Source organism: Nerophis ophidion, unplaced genomic scaffold, assembly GCF_033978795.1.
Source record: "Nerophis ophidion isolate RoL-2023_Sa unplaced genomic scaffold, RoL_Noph_v1.0 HiC_scaffold_97, whole genome shotgun sequence".
NCBI lineage: Eukaryota > Metazoa > Chordata > Actinopteri > Syngnathiformes > Syngnathidae > Nerophis > Nerophis ophidion.
The window spans coordinates 185,467-207,807 of record NW_026907019.1 but is presented as its reverse complement, the minus strand read 5'-3'; the positions used below and the strand labels follow the sequence as shown (position 1 = coordinate 207,807).

Here is a 22,341-nt window from a genome sequence, read left to right as displayed (position 1 = left end):
CCCCTATTTCAGTCCGGGCCTGAAAAAATGCTTCAAAAATGCTTAAAAATGCCAAAATGCTTAGAACAATCAACTTAACACCTCCACTAGACCACTGTTGCACTTACTGTAAGTCCTATCCATACCATAATCACAAGAAAATTGTATTCTTCAACCATACAATTATTTTTCCAAAATGTGCAAAACATAGGGTGAATTTTTTTTAAAAAACAATTGGGATGGGTGCTGGATCAAAACTGAGCACTTACAAGAACAAGAAAGAAAGAGAGGTCCGCACACACCGCCACAGCAGTGTGAAAAAGAGCGCTTGCTAAACGTCATACTTAAATAAAATGAATCCTGATCAATGTAAAATGTGCAAAACTGAACATTTGCAGTTTCTTCAAAAACATTTGCCATTAAACAGCTGGCACACAGGGACCAAACAGAAAGGTTGATAATATGGATGTTAACAATGTCCATGTGAATGTCCATATAAGACAAAAGTCAATGGCCGTAAATGTCCTTCATGGAGTGTTAGGGCCAGGGGACGTCCTGGTGACACTTCTGATTGATCATAAAGAAAAGAAGAACAATAGGAAAAACGTATTAAGACTATGTTAGAAGCACAGCCTGTAGGGAAAAAAATAATAATAAAAAAATATATACATATATATATGTGACGGTCCACAACTGGATGTGGCAAAATGCAGCTCCACACTGCTGTCCCTTCAACATATCACTGGCACCAGGTGGATTATGAATTTCTTTAATAACAGTGTCCTGTAAAACAGTGCAAATTGTGAGACTGTGAGTCCACTTGGGTCACGGGATTCTCAGTTTGGAGGCATCACAGTTCTGATGTTTGACATAACAAACCATAGTTTCATTGTACAAACAACATGTTACATTTGGGTGTGATCGTATAGTGTTTAGACCAAATCTTTATACTAATTATCATATTAATTTCTTCAATGGTTTCACATGTACTGACAATGGTGTGCTCAAATTAACAATAATCCTTTTTTTTTATATGCAAAATACACAGTAAATTTACAGAAACTATATTTTACAGGATGTCCCTAAACACACCTCGCATCCAAAATGGCTGCTTCAAACCATGCTGTTGATAAACCAGGCTGCGGCCTAGCCATGCTAGCATTAGCATCATAACAATAGGTGAGGACAAATATGTGAACAGCCAAACAAACACAGTGGCATGAAATATAATATTACCTGTAAAACAGTGCAACTTGTGAGACTGTGAGTCCACTTGGGTCACGGGATTCTCTAAATAACACATCAATAATCACCAATTAGTTTACACAGTAAAAGTGTGTTAATGTCTTTAAAATATCACTCCAGGATACAGTTTTGGTCAATACCAATTAGCGAAACTTTTTATGTGTCTGTTACAAAGTACTAATCAAAATATAAACAGTCAATATTCACTAAATAGTAATCAATCCCGGACAATACAAAAACGTGTCTCACCAGTTTGGAGGCATCACAGTTCTGAGCACTTCCCACAGGTGACCTACATACCACTTCCCACAGGTGACCTACATACCACTTCTCGCCAGCAACAGGCGCTGTTGCAACACTTCATTCATAATTTAATCAAGCATAAGGATATTCTGTTTTCTACACCGTTACATATATATATATATATATATATATATATATATATATACAATAAAAATAAAATAAAAAGCTTATTCACTCACCTATTTTTTTCTTCAGAGAAACTTTCTGCTGCTCTTCCTGCGGCCACAAAGAGCGGTCCTAGTGCCCTCCATGTATCCTAACCGCCATTCAACAAACAAAGAAGACGAGCGACGAAGCCAAGTTGGAAGTGGTCCATTGAAAAGTTGATAGGACAACCTCCTGTACTGTAGAATGTAGTATGGACCACAGGACAGGACGAAGAAGTCCCGTTAAGAAGCAGTGGAGGCTTAAGATGCTCTACTAGTCTGCTGGAAATCCAAAGAAGACGAAGGAGTAAAAAGCAAAATGGCGTTTGACGGAGAAGGCCTAAACGTGGCCACTGGCCATTATTGTTTCTCTATTTGTATTTAGTGCATACATGTACGCATATATGTGTCGTGTAGTAGATGAAACATTCTTAGTCATTGTTTGTCAGCGGATACATTAGTCTGAGCGCACTTTATCGCCTCTTGTGCTAGTTAGCTTAGCTTGTTAGCTGCTAACAGAAGACACAGAAGTTATCAACACATCGCTAAGTAGAGATCAAGTGTGAGAGTAAAGTGTTGTGATTGTGTGAAAATGTGCCAAAGAACCATAGCAAAGTATCAGGAGGAACTTTGTCCAACAAAAGAGGAGAAGGAGCGACAACATCAACTACTGGACGCTGTTTTCAAGAAACATCAAGTTGTGTTACACAGAACAGGTTTGTTGACTTCTTACTCTCACATCTTTACCAACTTTATATTTCATAATTAACACTCTTTTTCAACAGAAGATGCGTTGTCTTGTGGGGATGATGCAATGCTTTGACTTAGATTCTTCATGAAAAGGAGACAGTTTGAGGTTGATGTTCCTCTCAGTTTGTAACAATGTGTGATTGATTGATTGAAGGAGTTATGAGAAGTTTGCATAGGAAAGGGTACACTTTCGTCACGGTACACATTCACTGCTGCAAGAAAGCCTGAGATGCTTTCAGTTGAAATATATTTTAATTCACACATTACTATGTAGAAAGTAGCATTTCAAATACAAATATACTGCAGTAAAATATAGTTGAAGTAGGTAAAAGGCTTTGTATTCCCAGTTACGAGTAGCCGCAACCTGTAATGTATTTTCTTTTTGATAGGGTGTTCCACATTTTGGTGATATAGAAGGCACACAAATTAGAACCTTTTTTGGAGTGAGATCTGGGTTGAATGTGATTTTTACAACTGCCTTTGGTGTTGTAATGGTGAATATATTTTACATTTTTGAAATATTTAAACAGGTACATGGCATACTTGCCAACCCTCCCGATTTTCCCGGGAGACTCCCGAATTTCAGTGCCCCTCCCGAAAATCTCCCGGGACAACCATTCTCCCAAATTTCTCTCGATTTCCACCCGGACAACAATATTGGGGGCATGCCTTTGCTGCCTTTGTTGTTCTCAGCAACTGGTCGTATAATATATGCGGCTTTTACACACACACACACACACACACACACACACACACACACACACACACACACACACACACACACACACACACACACACACACACACACACAAGTGAATGCAAGGCATACTTGATCAACAGCCAGACAGGTCACACTAAGTGTGGCCATATAAACAACTTTAACACTGTTACAAATATGCGCCACACCGTGAACCCACACCAAACAAGAGTGACAAACACATTTCGGGAGAACATTCGCACCGTAACAGAACAAATACCCAGAACCCTTGCAGCACTAACTCTTCCGGGAAGCTACAATATACACTCTCGCTAGCACCAAACCCCACCCACCTCAACCCTGCCCCCCACCTTAACCACTTCCTGATTGGGACTTACATGGATCAATAATTAAAATTAAACATTTATTTTCAATAACCAAAGTAGTCAACAACTTGAATTATTAAAAGAACATAAAGGTGACTGACTTTCCTTCAGCGTGTCGTAGATGGTCTCCAATTCCTAAAGAGGATTTGTTGATGGAGATACTCCATAAAACACCACATGTTTTTGGTCAAAGTTCCTTTTGGCCTAGCCAACAAAATGACCACAAAAATGTGTTTTGCATGATGACAATTACAAACTATTTAAGTTATTTTGGAATTTTAGATTTTTATTTCCATGATATTGAAGTTATGATAATGACTATGTCATTACAAGATCATGGTTAAATTTAGAGATAAAGTTCAGGTTTTAGATGAAAGCACAAATCAACACTTGCAGGGCATTACTGCCTGACGCACCTCCGACAGTGCCATGTGGTGCCGGCTGCAGGGTCATCAGCCGGGAGCCACCCTTCACGGATGTTTCGCTCCTTTAATCCCGGAACATCTCTGGGTGGTGGAGCAGCGACAGGGACGTCTCCCCGCCGCCCCCTGCAGCCAGCTAAAGGATCCATACTGTACCCACATTCCAACCCCGGTGTTATTGCTGCTGTGTATATGGAAAGAGTCCTAAAGGACTATGCATGGCAGGGACGTCCATCTCCCTGAGTCAAGCGAAGGCCTGACCGCATACCCTAACATGGGTCTCGGGGTGCTGCTATTCCAGCACCCCGAGACCCATGTTACTTCCCCCTGTCTACACACCCTGCTTTCCCCAAGCCTTGTCGTTTCTTCTGAGCCACAACCAGAAGCTCCCTTGTTCTGCCTCCTCTGCCAGGGCTTTGAGGGCCTTCTTTAGATTGGAGCCTTTGATCCCGAGGGACTTTAGGAGCCGCTGGGTGGACGCTCCAGTGTAGCCTCTACAGCCAACTTCTACTGGATAGGGGAAGGGCCTCCACCCTGCTTGTGCGCAGTCGCTTGCCAGCTCTGAATACTTGTCGCTCTTTCTTTCAAAAGCAGCCTCCATTCCCTCTTCCCATGATACCGTTAGCTCCACCATGATGACAGTTTTACTAGAGGTGGACCACAGGACAATGTCTGGGCGTAACAAGGTTGTTGTAATCTCTTGAGGGAACTTCAACTGACGATCTAGATCAGCCCTCATGCTCCACTCGCCGCCAGCTGACAGGAGGGACTGGATGCTCTTGCTGCTGCTGCAAGGCTGGCCACCTTGCTTGACAAACTTAATCAACCTCTGTGCTGTTCCCGGAGTGGCCCCATTTGCTTCCACTCTGCGTGCCTCCAGAATTTCAGCCAGCTTCCGCAGGACGCGGTCGTGCCGCCAACCATACCGGCCCTGCGACAAAGCCACCTTGCAGCCAGAAAGAATGTGATGCAAGCTTGGGTTTTGGGAGTCACAGAGCTGGCAGATCACCTCTGCCCCGTACCACACATGCAAGTTCCTGGGACTGGGGAGGGTATCGTACGTGGCCCTGATGAGGAAACTTAGCCTCGCCTGGGGCATCTTCCACATGTCTGCCCACGTAACAACTCTGTTGACAACGGCCTCCCAATTGGTCCATCTCCCCTGCTGCTGTTGGCCCACAGCCTTGATCATATAGCTCTCCTCTTCCATCTTGACCACTTCTGAGATCACCAGATCTTTTCTTTCCTTCCTTGAGGCTTTGGACCACATCTTGGGTGCTGTTCCCCATCCGAAGCCGGCTCTGCCAGACTGTATCTGTCCTACCATCTCCTGGTGTTTCAGCCGGATGATGGCCTGGTCTACTGTCTGCATAGCATTCCACTTACGCCCTGTACAGACTTGGGTCTTGGTGTTACGGACAGACGGATCAGGTGAGTCTCTGAGCTCGAACACGAGCCTTACCTTCTCCTGTTTGTAGCCCAAGCTGATGGATTTCAGTGGCAGCTTCAGAATGGCTCTTCCAAACAGTGCCGTGTTGGAAAGACATCTGGGAAGGCCCAGCCATTTGCGGATGTAGTTATTGGCTTTTGAGTCCATTTTGAGGACTGTTGTGGAGGTGATGTCGCACAACTTCAAGGGCCACATCAGGCGATGGTATAAGGTGAACTGGTAACACCAGATCTTGAATTTCCCTGGAAGATAACTTTGATCTATTTTGTTCAGGCCATCCGTCAGCTGAGAAGTGACGGAGGCAGCCATGTGCTTATCAGACATGTCAGCAGTGTAAAGCCTTCCGAGGCTCCGCACAGGTTGGTCGACCACGCGTGGGATTAATTCGCCATCCACTGAGAATGAGATGTTGTCATTCCTGGCTCCTTTCCGGATGGAGAGGCTGCGGGACTTGGCAGGTTTTATTTTCATCCGTGCCCATGCTAAGAGCTCCCCAAGTCTTTTCAGGAGTCTGGAGGTACATGCAGCCGTCTGGAGGAGGGTGGTAACATCATCCATGTAGCTCCGCAGCGCCGGGAGTCGCTGGCCTGACTCAGATCTCACTCCTCGGACCATCTGTCTTCCACCAATAAGGATTATCTCGAAGGCTGTTGTGAACAGTATTGGAGAGATAGAGCAACCCATTGCTATTCCCTTCTCTAGCTGGTGCCAACCAGTTGAGATCTCCTGAGTCGTGTAGCAGACTTCGAAGTTGTTAAAGTAGTTTACTACCAGACTTTGGATGCATGATGGAATGTGGAAGAAGTTGAGTGCAAAGCTGATGAGTTGATGTGGAACCGATCCATAGGCATTTGCCAGATCCAACCAAACCACATGCAGGTCCGCTTTGTTGCGCTTGGCTGACTGGATTTGCTCCCAGATCATGGCTGAGTGCTCCACGCAGCCAGGGAAGCCTGGAACGCCTGCCTTCTGACAACTGGTGTTGATGTAATTGTTTGCCAGAAGGTAGTTGGTCATCCGCTTCGCCACCACGGTGAAGAAAAGCTTCCCTTCCACATTTAGTAGGGCAATGCCTCTGAACTGGTCGATGTTGCAGGAGTTGCTCTCCTTTGGGATAAAGGTTGTTATTGCTCTGCTCCATGATGATGGTATTGACTGGGTTTTCCAGACAACGCCCATCAGCTTCCACAACAGCCTCAGGAGTCCGGGACAGTTTTTGAAAACCTTGTAAGGTACCCCGTTCGGTCCGGGTGCTGAAGCAGTTCTTGCACGCTCAACCACTTGTTTAACCTCAGCCCATCTTGGTGGAGTGGCGTCAAACTGCGAGGAAGGCTCAGGTGGGCGAGGTACGTGCCCCGGTGATCCGAGGGGGAGCTCCTTTTGGCTATCACTGAGCTGGACTGTCATGTGTTCCTCCAACTTATAGACAATATACACAATAAAATATTTACACACTTAACATCAGTGAGTGTAAGGTTAAAAAAGGCTCAATCAATGCTGCCTCATACTTATAAAACACTTTTCAAATTGCCTCCCATCAAATTTACAGGTCGGTTTTTGTACTCACTGTACCACTTTTGAATTAATTTTGGGAAAAAAGGAGGTATTTCCCGTATTTGTATTGGTTGTTTTACTATACACGCTTTTAACACAACACACAAAACAACACATTTAATGTCATTGTGTTAACAGTGTCAGTCCAAAACTATTCATATTTTCCATTAATTTTATTTAATTATTTACCCAACAGATGTCCAGGAGCCCCCTCACATTAAAGAGGAAGAGGAGGATCCACAACCCCCCCCCCCCCCCCCCCCACATTAAAGAGGAAGAGGAGGAAGTGTGGATCAGTCAGGAAGGAGAGTGTCCTGTAGGGCAGGAGGAGGCTGATGTCAGCAAGTTTCCACTGACTGTTGTCTCTGTGAAGACTGAAGAGCATGAAGACAAACCACCTGAGTCCTCACAGCTTCATCACAGTCCAAGTAAGCACAACATTTTATTCTCAGGGCATTCAATCCATCACAACTGGACTCTTCACTTTGTCTTACAAGACCTTTGTCCTCTCATCCAAGTAGGCTTCATCACTTCATGCTCATACACTTCAAGTCTTGAATATAATCATTGGAATTTGAAGTGGAGCTGTACTTTTTTGGGGAATTTTTCTATCATTCACAATCATTATAAAAGACATGATAGTGGAGATATTAAAAAAAAAAAAAAATCACATTCTAACTGGGCTGGGGGATATGGCCTTTCATTAATATGTCAATATTTTTAGTCCACATCACGATACAGCATATATATGTGGATATTTTGCCTTAGCCTTGAATGAACACTTGATGCATATAATCACAGCAGTAAGATGATTCTATGTGTCTACATTCAAACATTCTTCTTCATACTGCATTCATATATGCTACTTTTAAACTTTCATGCAGAGAGGGAAACCACAACTAATGTTGCGATCTGTGACTCAGATCTTCACATGTTTATTTTTCCATCTTTGTTTCATTCTCTTCTGACCCACTTACTTCCTGTTTAGTCCGTTACCATGGTTACACATTGATTTCACCTGCTCCTCGTTTTCTACACACCTGGTTCTCCTTGATTTCTCCCTATATAAGCTTTCCTCTTTTCTTTGTTCAGTCTCGGATCCTAATTTGCCCACGCGCAACAGTGACGACTCTCGACCTTCATCTTTGTATGTATATTCTCGCTAGCTTTTACGCTAAGCCATTTGTTTATTTAATAAATCCATTTATAACTTACCTTGTTGTGTTCATCGCTTCGACGCATCCCCGGAAGAACCAATCCGGCATTACAATGCCACACAAGCGTCACAGTAGGATCCGAGCATCAAAATGTTTTTCCGCGTCGAAACCACGGGAGGAACCCTTCGACTTGGGTTTGTGGTTGGAGCTCGTGGCTTGGGAGCAGGAAAGACTTGACTGTGGGCCTGAAGTCCCCTCCGAAGCCGTTCGCGCTGCCCCGAAGAGGCGGGGGGTCCAGTGGAGAGGTCCCCCGCACGGCAGTAATTATCCAGCACCACTTCATCCTTCCTACGAACACAGCAAAATTCACCCCGACCAGGATTCACCTTCCACTACCGGTAATCCAGCTTGTTTTTTTTCCCCTGACTCTAGCAGTCACGACATTTGGGGTACGCCCACCGGTGACGCAACACCGCCCCCTGTTGTTGACATTTTTTCAGAAGATTTTTATATTGTGGACAGTACTTTTCATTCCCAACCTTTTTCGAATACCAATAACATTTATGATAAAATACGTAATTATCAGGATATTTTTTCTTATTATTCTAGTCAACCTCAGTCACCTAGTTTTTCTCCTACACCTCCTTTAAAACCTCATTCTCCGGCCAAGTCCAAGGTGTTTCCTCCCTTTTCTAAAGGAAATTCTGGACAAATTAAAGGGGAGGAGTCGGCCCGCCTCCAAGCCTCCCACCACCCTCCCTTAAGGTCAGTCCCTGACCATAGGGAACGGGTCTGGGATCCCCGTCTGGAGGAAGGGGCTATGACCTATAGCTGTGCTACGGAGGTAGCACAGATACTACCCTCTAAACCACAGCCACCATGTAGACCTCCTCCACCTGTTTTTCCCCTGGCCAAGTCTCAACGGCCTTGTAGACCTCCTCTACCTGATTTTCCCCCGGCCAAATCTCAACGGCCTTGTAGACCTCCTCCACCTGTTTTTCCCCCGGCCAAGTCTCAACGGCCTTGTAGACCTCCTCCACCGGTGTTCGGACTCGCGAGGTCATTACCTCCAGCACATCCTCCACCACCGGTGTTCTGCACTGCTCCCAGTCTGGTTCTCACACCAGCACATGACTCTCGCCTGGTTTTCAAGCCAGAATTAGACTCTCGCCTGGTTTTCACACCAGAAAATGTTTCTAGCCTGGTTCTCAAGCCAGCACTAGACTCCCACCTGGTTCTCACACCAGCCTCCGACCCAGAACTGGTTCTCATACCAGTTACAGACTTTAGCCTGGAGCCCACTCCAGTACCAGCTCCAGAGCTGGAGCCTACTCCAGTACCAGCTCCACGCCGCCAAGCGCCGGTACCAGCTCCACGCCGCCAAGCGCCGGTACCAGCTCCGCGCCGCCAAGCACCGCCGACGACGGGGCTGGAGCCCACACCAGCGTCGACGACGGGGCTGGAGCCCACACCAGCGTCGACGACGGGGCTGGAGCCCACACCAGCACCACCGACGACTCCTGCGGCTCCCAGGCCGCCTCCGACGACTCCTGCGGCTCCCAGGCCGCCTCCGACGACTCCTGCGGCTCCCAGGCCGCCTCCGACGACTCCTGCGGCTCCCAGGCCGCCTCCGACGACTCCTGCGGCTGCAGCACCCGCATCATCCTCGCCAGCTGCACTCGGGCCTGCTTTGGCTGCAGTCCCCGCACCCTCGTCTGCTGCTTCCAAGCCTGCTGGGATTTCGGTGCTGAGGCGTCGTCCACCACGTCGATCACGGGCGTGGCCTCTGCGAGGTCATCCTCCTCGCCAGACACTCCCTCCTCCATGTCGGCCACGGATGTGGCCGTGCCCGGGTCGTCCGCCTCGCCGGGCACCTCATCCTGCGATGCGGCCACTAATGTGGCCTTTTCGAGGTCGCCCGCCAAAACTTTTTCGGCAGCGGCGTTCCATCCGCCGCCGCCACTTGACTTGTCCTCGGTGGATTCGGGGACACACGACTTGGCGACCCTCCACCGTGGCCTCCCTCCGCCCTCCCTTCGTTTGTGGACTCTGTTTTTGGGGAGGGGGTTCAAGTTGTTTCTTATTTGTTTTTGTTTTCTTTGAGACATCTGGAATCTGTCTTTTTGGGGGGGGGAATACTGTTGCGATCTGTGACTCAGATCTTCACATGTTTATTTTTCCATCTTTGTTTCATTCTCTTCTGACCCACTTACTTCCTGTTTAGTCCGTTACCATGGTTACACATTGATTTCACCTGCTCCTCGTTTTCTACACACCTGGTTCTCCTTGATTTCTCCCTATATAAGCTTTCCTCTTTTCTTTGTTCAGTCTCGGATCCTAATTTGCCCACGCGCAACAGTGACGACTCTCGACCTTCATCTTTGTATGTATATTCTCGCTAGCTTTTACGCTAAGCCATTTGTTTATTTAATAAATCCATTTATAACTTACCTTGTTGTGTTCATCGCTTCGACGCATCCCCGGAAGAACCAATCCGGCATTACAATGCCACACAAGCGTCACAACTAAGTCAAATTAGCAAAAGTGTATTTACTAAACAGTTATTGAGCAATGGCACAAACATTCATGTCATTTCCAAACAAAGTGCAAGATTGTCAGAGACATTTTAAAACAAGCTCATAGTGCACTTTTGTGCATGATGTCACTAATATGGCATATCAAAACAACACTAAATTAAAGTTAAATTTTGTACAGAACGCCACTACCAGCGCCTCCCTCGTGACATGTTCAAAGTTTTTCCGGAGGTGGGAATTGAAACTCTCTCTGACAGGAGACTCTGCCAGACGTTCCCAGCAGACCCTCACAATGCGTTTGGGCCTCCCAGGTGTGTCCGGCATCCTCCCCCACCATCGCAGCCAACTCACCACCAGGTGGTGATCGGTAGAAAGCTCCGCCCCTCTCTTCACCCGAGTGTCCAAAACATGAGGCCGCAAATCCGATGACACAACTACAAAGTCGATCATGGAACTGCGGCCTAGGGTGTCCTGGTGCCAAGTGCACATATGGACACCCTTATGTTTGAACATGGTGTTTGTTATGGACAAACTGTGACGAGCATCAAAGTCCAATAACAAAGCACCACTTGGGTTCAGATCGGGGCGGCCATTCTTCCCAATCACGCCTCTCCAGGTTTCACTGTCGTTGCCAACATGAGCGTTGAAGTCCCCCAGTAGGACAAGGAAATCACTAGGGGGAGCACTTTCCAGTACTCCCTCGAGTGTTCCCAAAAAGGGTGGGTACTCTGAACTGTTTGTTTGGTGCATAAGCACAAACAACAGTCAGGACCTGTCCCCCCCACCCGAAGGCGGAGGGAGGCTACCCTCTCCACCAGGTTGAACTCCAACGTCCAGGCTTTGAGCCAGGGGGCAACAAGAATAGCCACCCCAGCCCACCACCTCCCACTGAGTGCAACGCCAGTGTGGAAGAGAGTCCAGTCCCTCTCGAGAGAACTGGTTCCAGAGCCCTTGCTGAGCGTCGAAGTGAGTCCGACTATATCTAGCCGGAACTTCTTTACTTCGCGCACTAGCTCAGGCTCCGTTCCCCCCCAGGGAGGTGACATTCCACGTCCCAAGATGTAGCCGAGGATCGGACCCGCCAAGTGCCCTGCCTCCGGCTATCGCCCAGCTCACATCGCACCCGACCTCTATGACCCCTGCTATGGGTGGTGAGCCCATTGGAGGGGGGAACCCACGTGGCCTCTTCGGGCTGTGCCCATGGGAACCAGGCGCTCGCCATCGTGTCCCACCTCCGAGGACACGATGGGGGGCCCTAGTGACCTGCGTCCAGGCGAGGGAAATCTGGGTCCTTTGTTTGTATTTTTCAAAAAGGTCTTCGCGCTGCTCTTTGTCTGACCTAGGACCAGTATCTCTTGGTAGACCCTACCAAGGGGGCATAAAGCCACCGGACAACAGGGCTCCTAGGATTATTGGGACACGCACACTCCTCTACCATGATAAGGTGGCAGCTCAGAGAGGAGTGTGTGTATATATATATATATATAGTGTGTGAATGTGAGTGTGAATGTTGTCTGTCTATCTGTGTGGGCCCTGCGATGAGGTGGCGACTTGTCCAGGGTGTACCCTGCCTTCCGCCCGATTGTAGCTGAGATAGGCGCCAGCGCCCCCCGCGACCCCGAAAGGGAATAAGCGGTAGAAAATGGATGGATGGATGGATATATATATATGTATGTATGTATATGTGTACATGTGTGTGTGTGTGCATGTATATATATATATATGTATATGTATATATGTATATATATATGTATGTATATATGTATATATATATATATGTATGTATGTATATATATATATGTATGTATATATGTATATGTATATATATATATATATATATATATATATATATATATATACACAGTGAGGTTCACAAGTATTTGCACACCCTGCATTTTTGCAAGTTCTCCCACTTGGAAATTAGTGAGAGGTCTGAAATGTTCATCATGGACGTATTTCCCCTGTTAAGAGACATAATCAAAAAAGACAAATCCGGAAATCACATTGTATGATTTTTTTTTATGATAAATTTGTATGTTACTGGGGTTCATAAGTATTTGCACACGTGAGACTCAGCAATAATTATGACTCTCAAAGAGATGTCATTCTACCTTAAAAAAGTCCACCTTCAACCCACAACTAAACACCCACCCACCACTCTTTTGAGCTCATTAAAGTCACATGTGCAGCCCACAGTCAGTCAAGATCCACCTTCTACTATGGACAAGACCAAAGAGCTGTCAGAAGAACCCTAGATACAAAATTGTAGAGCTCCACAAAGCTGGAAAAGGCTATGTGACAATTGAGAAGCAGCTTGGTGAGAATAGAACAACTGTTGCAGAAATTTTTAGAACATGGAAGAGGCTAAACATGACTGCTAATCTACCTCGGACTGGGGCTCGATGTAAGATTTCTCCTAGCGGGGCATCACTCATGATAAGAAAAGTGAGGCATCAGCCCAGAACTACACGGCAGGAGCTGGTGAATGAGCTGGGACTCCTGTCTCTAAGGCTACTATCAGTAGAACGCCACGGTTTAAAATCATGCATGGCACGGAAGGTTCCCCTGCTTAAGCCAGCCCATGTCCAGGCCCGTCTGAAGTTTGCCAATGGCCATCTGGATGATCCACAGGAGTCATGGGAGGAAGTCATGTGGTCAGATGAGACCAAAATAGAAAATGTTGGTGTAAAATCCACCCGTCGGGTTAGGAGGAAAAAGACGGCTGAGTATCATCCCAAGAACACCATTCCTACAGTGAAGCATGGGTGTGGAAAGATCATGCTTTGAGGGTGCTTTTCAGCAAAGGGGACAGGGCGACTGCACTCGATTCCGGAGAGGGTGAATGGGGCCACGTATTGAGAGATTTTGGCCAAAAACCTCCTTCTCTCATTTAGAGCATTGAAGATGGATCGTGGCTGGGTCTTCCAACACGAAGCACACAGCCAGGATAACCAAGGACTGGTTCCATACCAAGCATATCAAGGTTTTGGAGTGGCCTAGCCAGTCTCCACATATAAATCCAATAGAAAATCTTTGGAGGGAGCTGAAACTTTTTGTTGGTCGGTGACAGCCCTGAAACCTGACAGTTCTAGAGAAGATTTGTGTGGAGGAGTGGGCCAACATCCCTGTTGCCGTGTGTGCAAACCTGCTGTACAACTAAAGGAAACCTTTGACCTCTGTAATTGCTCTACACTAAGTATTAACACTGATATTCTCATGTGTACAAATACTTATGAACCCCAGTAACATACAAATAAATCATAAAAAAAAAATCATACAATGTGATTTCCGGATTTTTCTTTTTAGATTATGTCTGTAAAAGTGGAAATACAGCTATGATGAACATTTCACACCTCTCCCTAATTTCTAAGAGGGAGAACTCACAAAATTGCAGGGTGTACAAAATACTTGTGGACCTCACTACATATATATATATATATATATATATATATATATATATATATATATATATATATATATATATATATATGTATATATATATGTATTAGGGCTGAAAATCTTTGGGTGTCCCACGATTCGATTCAGTATCTATTCTTGGGGTTGTGATTCGATTAGATATCGATTTTTTTCGATTCAACATGATTCCCAATTCAAAAACGATATTTTTCCGATTCAAAAGGATTCTGTATTCATTCAATACATAGATTTCAGCAGGATCTACCCCAGTCGACTGACATGCTAGCAGAGTAATACATTTTTGTAAAAAAACATTTATAATTGTAAAGGACAATGTTTTATCAACTGATTGCAATAATGTAAATGTTTTTTAACTATTAAGCGAACCAAAAAATATGACTTATTTTATCTTTGTGAAAACATTGGACACAGTGTGTTGTCCAGCTTATCAATCAATCAATCAATGTTTACTTATATAGCCCTAAATCACTAGTGTCTCAAAGGGCTGCACAAACCACCACGACATCCTCGGTAGGCCCACATAAGGGCAAGGAAAACTCACACCCAGTGGGACATCGGTGACAATAATGATCCAGTGGGACGTCTGTGACAATAATGACTATGAGAACCTTAGAGAGGAGGAAAGCAATGGATGTCGAGTGGGTCTAACATGATACTGTGAAAGTTCAATCCACAATGGATCCAACACAGTCGCGAGAGTCCAGTCCAAAGCGGATCCAACACAGCAGCGAGAGTCCCGTTCACAGCGGAGCCAGCAGGAAACCATCCCAAGCGGAGGCGGATCAGCAGCGCAGAGATGTCCCCAGCCGATACACAGGCAAGCAGTACAGGCAAGCAGTATATGGCCACCGGATCGGACTGGACCCCCTCCACAGGGGAGAGTGGGACATAGAAGAAAAAGAAAAGAAACAGCAGATCAACTGGTCTAAAAAGGGAGTCTATTTAAAGGCTACAGTATACAAATGAGTTTTAAGGTGAGACTTAAATGCTTCTACTGAGGTGGCATCTCGACCTGTTACCGGGAGGGCATTCCAGAGTACTGGAGCCCGAACGGAAAACGCTCTATAGCCCGCAGACTTTTTTTGGGCTTTGGGAATCACTAACAAGCCGGAGTCCTTTGAACGCAGATTTCTTGCCGGGACATATGGTACAATACAATCGGCAAGATAGGATGGAGCTAGACCGTGTAGTATTTTATACGTAAGTAGTAAAACCTTAAAGTCACATCTTAAGTGCACAGGAAGCCAGTGCAGGTGAGCCAGTACAGGCGTAATGTGATCAAACTTTCTTGTTCTTGTCAAAAGTCTAGCAGCCGCATTTTGTACCAACTGTAATCTTTTAATGCTAGACATGGGGAGACCCGAAAATAATACGTTACAGTAGTCGAGGCGAGACGTAATAAACGCATGGATAATGATCTCAGCGTCTTTAGTGGACAGAATGGAGCGAATTTTAGCGATATTACGGAGATGAAAGAAGGCCGTTTTAGTAACGCTTTTAATGTGTGCCTCAAAGGAGAGAGTTGGGTCGAAGATAATACCCAGATTCTTTACCGTGTCGCCTTGTTTAATTGTTTGGTTGTCAAATGTTAGAGTTGTATTATTAAATAGAGTTCGGTGTCTAGCAGGACCGATAATCAGCATTTCCGTTTTTTTGGCGTTGAGTTGCAAAAAGTTAGCGGACATCCATTGTTTAATTTCATTAAGACACGCCTCCAGCTGACTACAATCCGGCGTGTTGGTCAGCTTTAGGGGCATGTAGAGTTGGGTGTCATCAGCATAACAGTGAAAGCTAACACCGTATTTGCGTATGATGTCACCTAGCGGCAGCATGTAGATGCTGAAGAGTGCAGGGCCAAGGACCGAACCCTGGGGAACTCCACACGTTACCTTAACGTAGTCCGAGGTCACATTGTTATGGGAGGCACACTGCATCCTATCAGTAAGATAAGAGTTAAACCAAGACAGGGCTAAGTCTGACATACCAATTCGTGTTTTGATACGTTCTAATAAAATATTATGATCGACGGTATCGAAAGCAGCGCTAAGATCGAGGAGCAGCAACATAGATGACGCATCAGAATCCATCGTTAGCAATAGATCATTAGTCATTTTTGCGAGGGCTGTCTCCGTGGAGTGATTTGCCCTGAAACCGGATTGAAAGGTTTCACATAGATTGTTAGACGCTAAGTGTTCATTTAACTGCTCCGCAACAATTTTTTCGAGGATTTTTGAAATAAAGGGAAGGTGAGACACCGGTCGGTAGTTTACCATGAGGTCAGGATCGAGGTTATGAGATGCCATGCAAGTGTAAGCCACTGTGACACTATTGTTATTTTTTTTTTTTTTTATAAATGTCTAATGATAATGTCAATGAGGGATTTTTAATCACTGCTATGCTGAAATTATAACTAATAATGATACTGTTGTTGATGATATTCATTTTGGTTTCACTACTTTTAGTTTGTTCTGTGTGGTGTTTGTGTCTCCTCTCAATTGCTCTGTTTATTGCAGTTCTGAGTGTTGCTGGGTCAGGTTTGGTTTTGGAATTGGATTGCATTGTTTTATGGTATTGCTGTGTATTGTTTTGTTGGATTGATTAGTTTTTATTTATTTAAAAAAAAAAAGTGAGAATCGATTCTGAATCGCACAACGTGAGGATCGCGACCCAACTTTGAATTGATTTGTTCCCACACCACTAATATATATATATATATATATATATATATATATATATATATATATATATATATATATATATATATATATATATATATATATATATATATATATATATACACACACACACCATATTTTCCGGACTATAAGTCACAGTTTTTTTCATAGTTTGGCCGAGGGTGCGATTTACACTCAGAAGCGACTTATGTGTGAAATTATTAACACATTACTGTAAAATATCAAATAATATTATTTATCTCATTCACGTAAGAGACTAGACGTATAATATTTCATGATATTTATCGATTAGGAGTGACAGATAGTTTGGTAAAGGTATAGCATGTTCTATATGTTATAGTTATTTGAATGACTCTTAGCATAATATGTTAGGTTAACATAGCAGGCACCTTCTCAGTTGGTTATTTATGCCTCATATAACCTACACTTATTCAGCCTGTTGTTCACTATTCTTTATTTATTTTAAATTGCCTATCAAATGTCTATTCCTGGTGTTGGGTTTTATCAAATAAATGTCCCCAAAAAATGCGACTTATTCTCCAGTGCGACCTAGATGTTTTTTTCCTTCTTTATTATGCATTTTCGGCAGGTGCGACTTATACTCCGGAGCGACGTATACTCTGAAAATACGGTATACACTTTTTCGAAATAGTTTTGGCATAAGCAGGATCATTTCGATTTCTTACATTCACTTGTTATTTCATATGTTGATCAGAAGGGGAGCACTTTTAAAACCGACACACATTCAATTTGAAAAATTCCTCCTTTTTGGGACCACCCTAATTTTGATAGATTTCACCACCGGGGGTGCAAATGAGACATTCTCTATTAGATACAACGGTTTTCCGTAATGGCACCATGATTTATGTCCTAACTTGTTCACACCTCCTCATATGGAAGGTACTTGGTGTCTCAAGAAGGGTAGAAATACAAGAACAAATACATGAATGCACACAGTGGAGTGTTTTGTAAGGTGTCCCCAGCTCAATGACAGATAGTTAACAGCAATTGACCCTCACTGGGTCCATGTGCACACTCTCAGTTACATTAACACTGACATTATACATGTGGGCCAATAGATAGAAATGCTGTTAAATGTAGCTTTGATGTGGCAAGCTACTTTTGCAGTGTAGCGTGTAGTGTAGCTTGCTACAATTCTCCAAGGATAGCTTTGCTACATTTAATGGAGAGTAACTTGTAGCTTAGCTTACTACGTTTTCCAGGTCGCTTGCCCATCACTGTCTATTTGGCCTAGCTCACATCTGAATAGTTTGAATACTGCAAACTTCTATACAGTAACACCTCATTTGTGTTGTATGTTCTGCAGACGTCCAGCAGGTGTCAGCAGAGAGTCATGAAGAGATTCCCTCCAAGCAGCAGGAGTGGAGCTCCAGTGTGGGACAGAAGGAGCGACAGGCCCCCTCCCACATTAAAGAAGAAGAGGAGGAACTGTGGAAGCAGCTTCAAATGTTGGTGGAGGATAATGATGAAGACGAGGCTCAGTCCTTACAGCTTCATCACAGTCAAAGTGAGGAGAACAGAGGGGCGGAGCTTGTAAGTCAACACATCACAGAAGCTGATGGAGAGCATTGTGAAGATATAAAGTCAGAACCAGACAGCATCTTTACTCCACTGTCAGACATGGACCACATGATGTCACACTCTTCTGATCACAGTGACCACATCCAAAAACCTTTGGAGAGTAAAAACGACTCTAAAGGTGATACGAGACATCACACTAACAACAAACACTTTGACTGCTCTGAATGTGGGAAATCATTTAGACACAAGAGTAATTTTACAGTACACATGAGAATACATACTGGAGAGAAACCTTTTACTTGCTCTGTTTGTAAGAAGAGTTTCTCCACAAAGCGTAACATGACCACACACGAGAACACATACTGGAGAGAAACCTTTTACTTGCTCTGTTTGTAAGAAGAGTTTCTCCACAAAGCAACACATGACGATACACGTGGGAAAACACACTGGAGAGAAACCTTTTACTTGTTTTGTTTGTAAGAAGAGTTTCTCCACAAAGCGTAACATGACCACACACATGAGAACACATACTGGAGAGAAACCTTTTACTTGCTCTGTTTGTAAGAAGAGTTTCTCCAGAAAGCTTGACATGACCACACACATGAGAACACACACTGGAGAGAAACCTTTTATTTGCTCTGTTTGTAAGAAGAGTTTCTCCATGAAGCTTGCCATGACCATACACATGAGAAGACATACTGGGGAGAAACCTTTTATTTGCTCTGTTTGTAACAGGAGTTTCTCCAGAAAGTTTGACATGACCACACACATGAGAATACATACGGGAGAGAAACCTTTTACTTGCACTGTTTGTAAGAAGAGTTTCACTATAAAGACTGTCATGACCAGACACATGAGAATACATACTAGAGAGAAACCTTTTACTTGCTCTGTTTGTAAAAAGAGTTTCTCCAGAAAGCCTAACATGTCCATGCACATGAGAACACATACCGGAGAGAAACCTTTTACTTGCTCTGTATGTAAGAAGACTTTCTCCAGAAAACAAAACTTGACAGCACACATGAGAACACACACTGGAGAGAAACCGTTCAGATGAACTGTGTGTGATAAGATGTTCCGGGTTAAGTATAAAGTCAGTAAACACAAGTGTGTAACAGTCACGGAAGCTGCAGGAATTTAAAAACACTTAAACAGTGATTGTGCAAAATTTACTTTATGGACACAGCATGGTTAATATGAATGTATATTTGATGTTGTATGTAATGCTTCTCATCTTCTACTGTTATATGTTGTCCTGGAATTACTTTTTAAAGGCCTACTGTAATGAGATTTTCTTATTTAAACGGGGATAGCAGGTCCATTTTATGTGTCATACTTTATCATTTCGCGATACGGCCATATTTTTGCTGAAAGGATTTAGTAGAGAACATCGACGACAAAGTTCGCAACTTTTGGTCGCTAATAAAAAAGCCTCGTCTGTACCGGAAGAAGCAGACGATGTGCGCGTGACGTCACAGGTTGTGGACTCCCTCAAATCCTCACATTGTTCACAATCATGGCCACCAGTAGCGAGAGCGATTCAGACCGCGAAAGCGACGATTTCCCCATTAATTTGAGCGAGGATGAAAGATTCGTGGATGAGGAAAGTGAGAGTGAAGGACTAGATAAAATGAACAAAATAAAGACTATTCAGTGAGAGCGATTTAGATGTTATTAGACACATTTACTAGTATCATTCTGGAAAAACCCTTATCTGCTCATTGTGTTACTAGTGTTTTAACGAGATAATATGGTCATACCTGTACAACTTGAAGGTCGGCCCCGCACCTTTCTTCAGCACCAGTTGACGGGTGGTGGCGATGCCCATCTCTGCCATTCGCAAGGGACCCTCTTCGAAACACGATCTTTCGAAATGATCGCTGCATAATACACTGTACTTTGTGTGTGTGGTCTAATCCAACCGTGTTCGCTTGACATCTGTGTTCCATAGTAAAGCTTCACCGTCATCTTTCGGAAATGTAAACAAGAAAACACCGGCTGTGTTTGTGTTGCTAAAGGCGGCTGCAATACACCGCTTCCCACCTACAGCTTTCTTCTTTGACGTCTCCACTATTCATTGAACAAATTGCAAAAGATTCAGTAACACAGATGTCCAGAATGCTGTGGAATTATGCGATGAAAGCAGACGACTTATAGCTAGAATCGGTGCTGGAACAAAATGTCCTTTACAATGCGTGACGTCACGCGCACGCACATCATACCGCGACGTTCCAGCAGGATGGTTCGGCGCAAATTTAAAATTGCAATTTAGTAAACTAAAAAGGCCGTATTGGCATGTGTTGCAATGTTTATATTTCCATCCATCCATCCATTTTCTACCGCTTATTCCCTTTTGAGGTCGCGGGGGGCGCTGGCGCCTATCTCAGCTACAGTCGGGCGGAAGGCGGGGTACACCCTGGACAAGTCGCCACCTCATCACAGGGCCAACACAGATAGACAGACAACATTCACACTCACATTCACACATCATTGATATATAAACTATCAGACTGCGTGGTCGCTAGTAGTGGCTTTCAGTAGGCCTTTAAGTTGTGTGCATTTATTGAATATCATATATGTAGTTACTATTTTTTTTTCTTCTCATCTTTGAAGAGAGGATAAGTTATTATTTCCATTAGGGGTGTTGTTGTTTCTTATAAATCCACACATTTTTTTTATTTGATTTTATTGATATTATTATTCAATTAAAAGTAAGGATGAACAAAATTGCTATTAAAATGTGGATTAGCAGCATTGTTTGTTTGATTAATTAATACTTTTATTAGTAGATTGCAGAGTACAGTACATATTCCGAACAATTGACCACTAAAGGGTAACACCTCAATAAGTTTTTCAACTTGTTTAAATCATGGTCCACGTTAATCAATTCATGGTACATAGTGAGTTCAGATAGCATAAGAACAAGTATATACAACAGAAGAACATTTGATTATTTACATTAGGTTATTTATAATTCGGGGAAACCAAAATAGCAAAATAACATCTGTGAGTGAGTAACACAGCAGTTTTTTAACATGTACTTAATTATTTCAGTCATTATTAACATACTAAGATGAAGAATATCTTATTTTCAATAAGTTTGAAAGTGTTTCTCATAATACTTCTTCTTTGTACTTTGTAAGCACTATTAATTTAAACGTCCTCTTAAACTGGCTGATATCAGTACAATCTTTAACTTCTTTACTTAATCCATTCCATCATTTAATTCCACATACTGATATGCTAAAAGTTTTAAGTGTTGTACGTGCATACAAATGTTTTAAGTTAGATTTTCCTCAAAGGTTATATTTCTCCTCTTTAGTTGAGAAGAATTGTTGTACATTCCTTGGTAGCTGTTACGCCGGTTCGGCATCGTGGTACCGGGTTCGATTCCCTCGAGGATGCGTCAAGTGAACACAGCAAAGATAAGATATACACAATTTATTTAAATAACAAAAAAGAGCTATATAACAAAATGCTGGAGCTAGTAGAATAAAACAAATAAAGGACGCTAGCATAGAAGCTAGGATATACAACAATGTATTTAATATTCATACACTAAACATGTATTTAATATTAATACACTAATCATGTATTTAATATTCATACACTAAATATGTATTTAATATTCATACACTTAACATGTATTTAATATTCATACATGAAACATGTATTTAATATTAATACACTAATCATGTATTTAATATTCATACACTAAATATGTATTTAATATTCATACACTAAACATGTATTTAATATTCATACATGAAACATGTATTTAATATTCATACACTAAACATGTATTTATTATTTATACACTAAACATGTATTTAATATTTATACACTAAATATGTATTTAATATTCATACACTAAACATGTATTTAATATTTATACACTAAAAATGTATTTAATATTCATACACTTAACATGTATTTAATATTTATACACTAAACATGAATTTAATATTCATACATGAAACATGTATTTAATATTCATACACTAAACATGTATTTATTATTTATACACTAAACATGTATTTAA

The 22,341-nt window shown here is 43.1% G+C and overlaps 1 protein-coding gene across 1 annotated transcript; it reads left to right on the top strand.

The window, feature by feature from the left end:
* The first annotated feature begins 1,731 nt into the window (after nt 1-1,731).
* Nucleotides 1,732-20,839, top strand: LOC133547403 (zinc finger protein OZF-like). Its single transcript, XM_061893086.1, has 4 exons — nt 1,732-2,389; nt 7,129-7,360; nt 18,085-18,591; nt 18,674-20,839. The coding sequence occupies exons 2-4, from the start codon at nt 7,129-7,131 to the stop codon at nt 19,354-19,356; spliced, it is 1,422 nt and encodes a 473-aa protein (XP_061749070.1). The 5' UTR covers nt 1,732-2,389; the 3' UTR covers nt 19,357-20,839.
* The last annotated feature ends 1,502 nt before the right edge of the window (nt 20,840-22,341 follow it).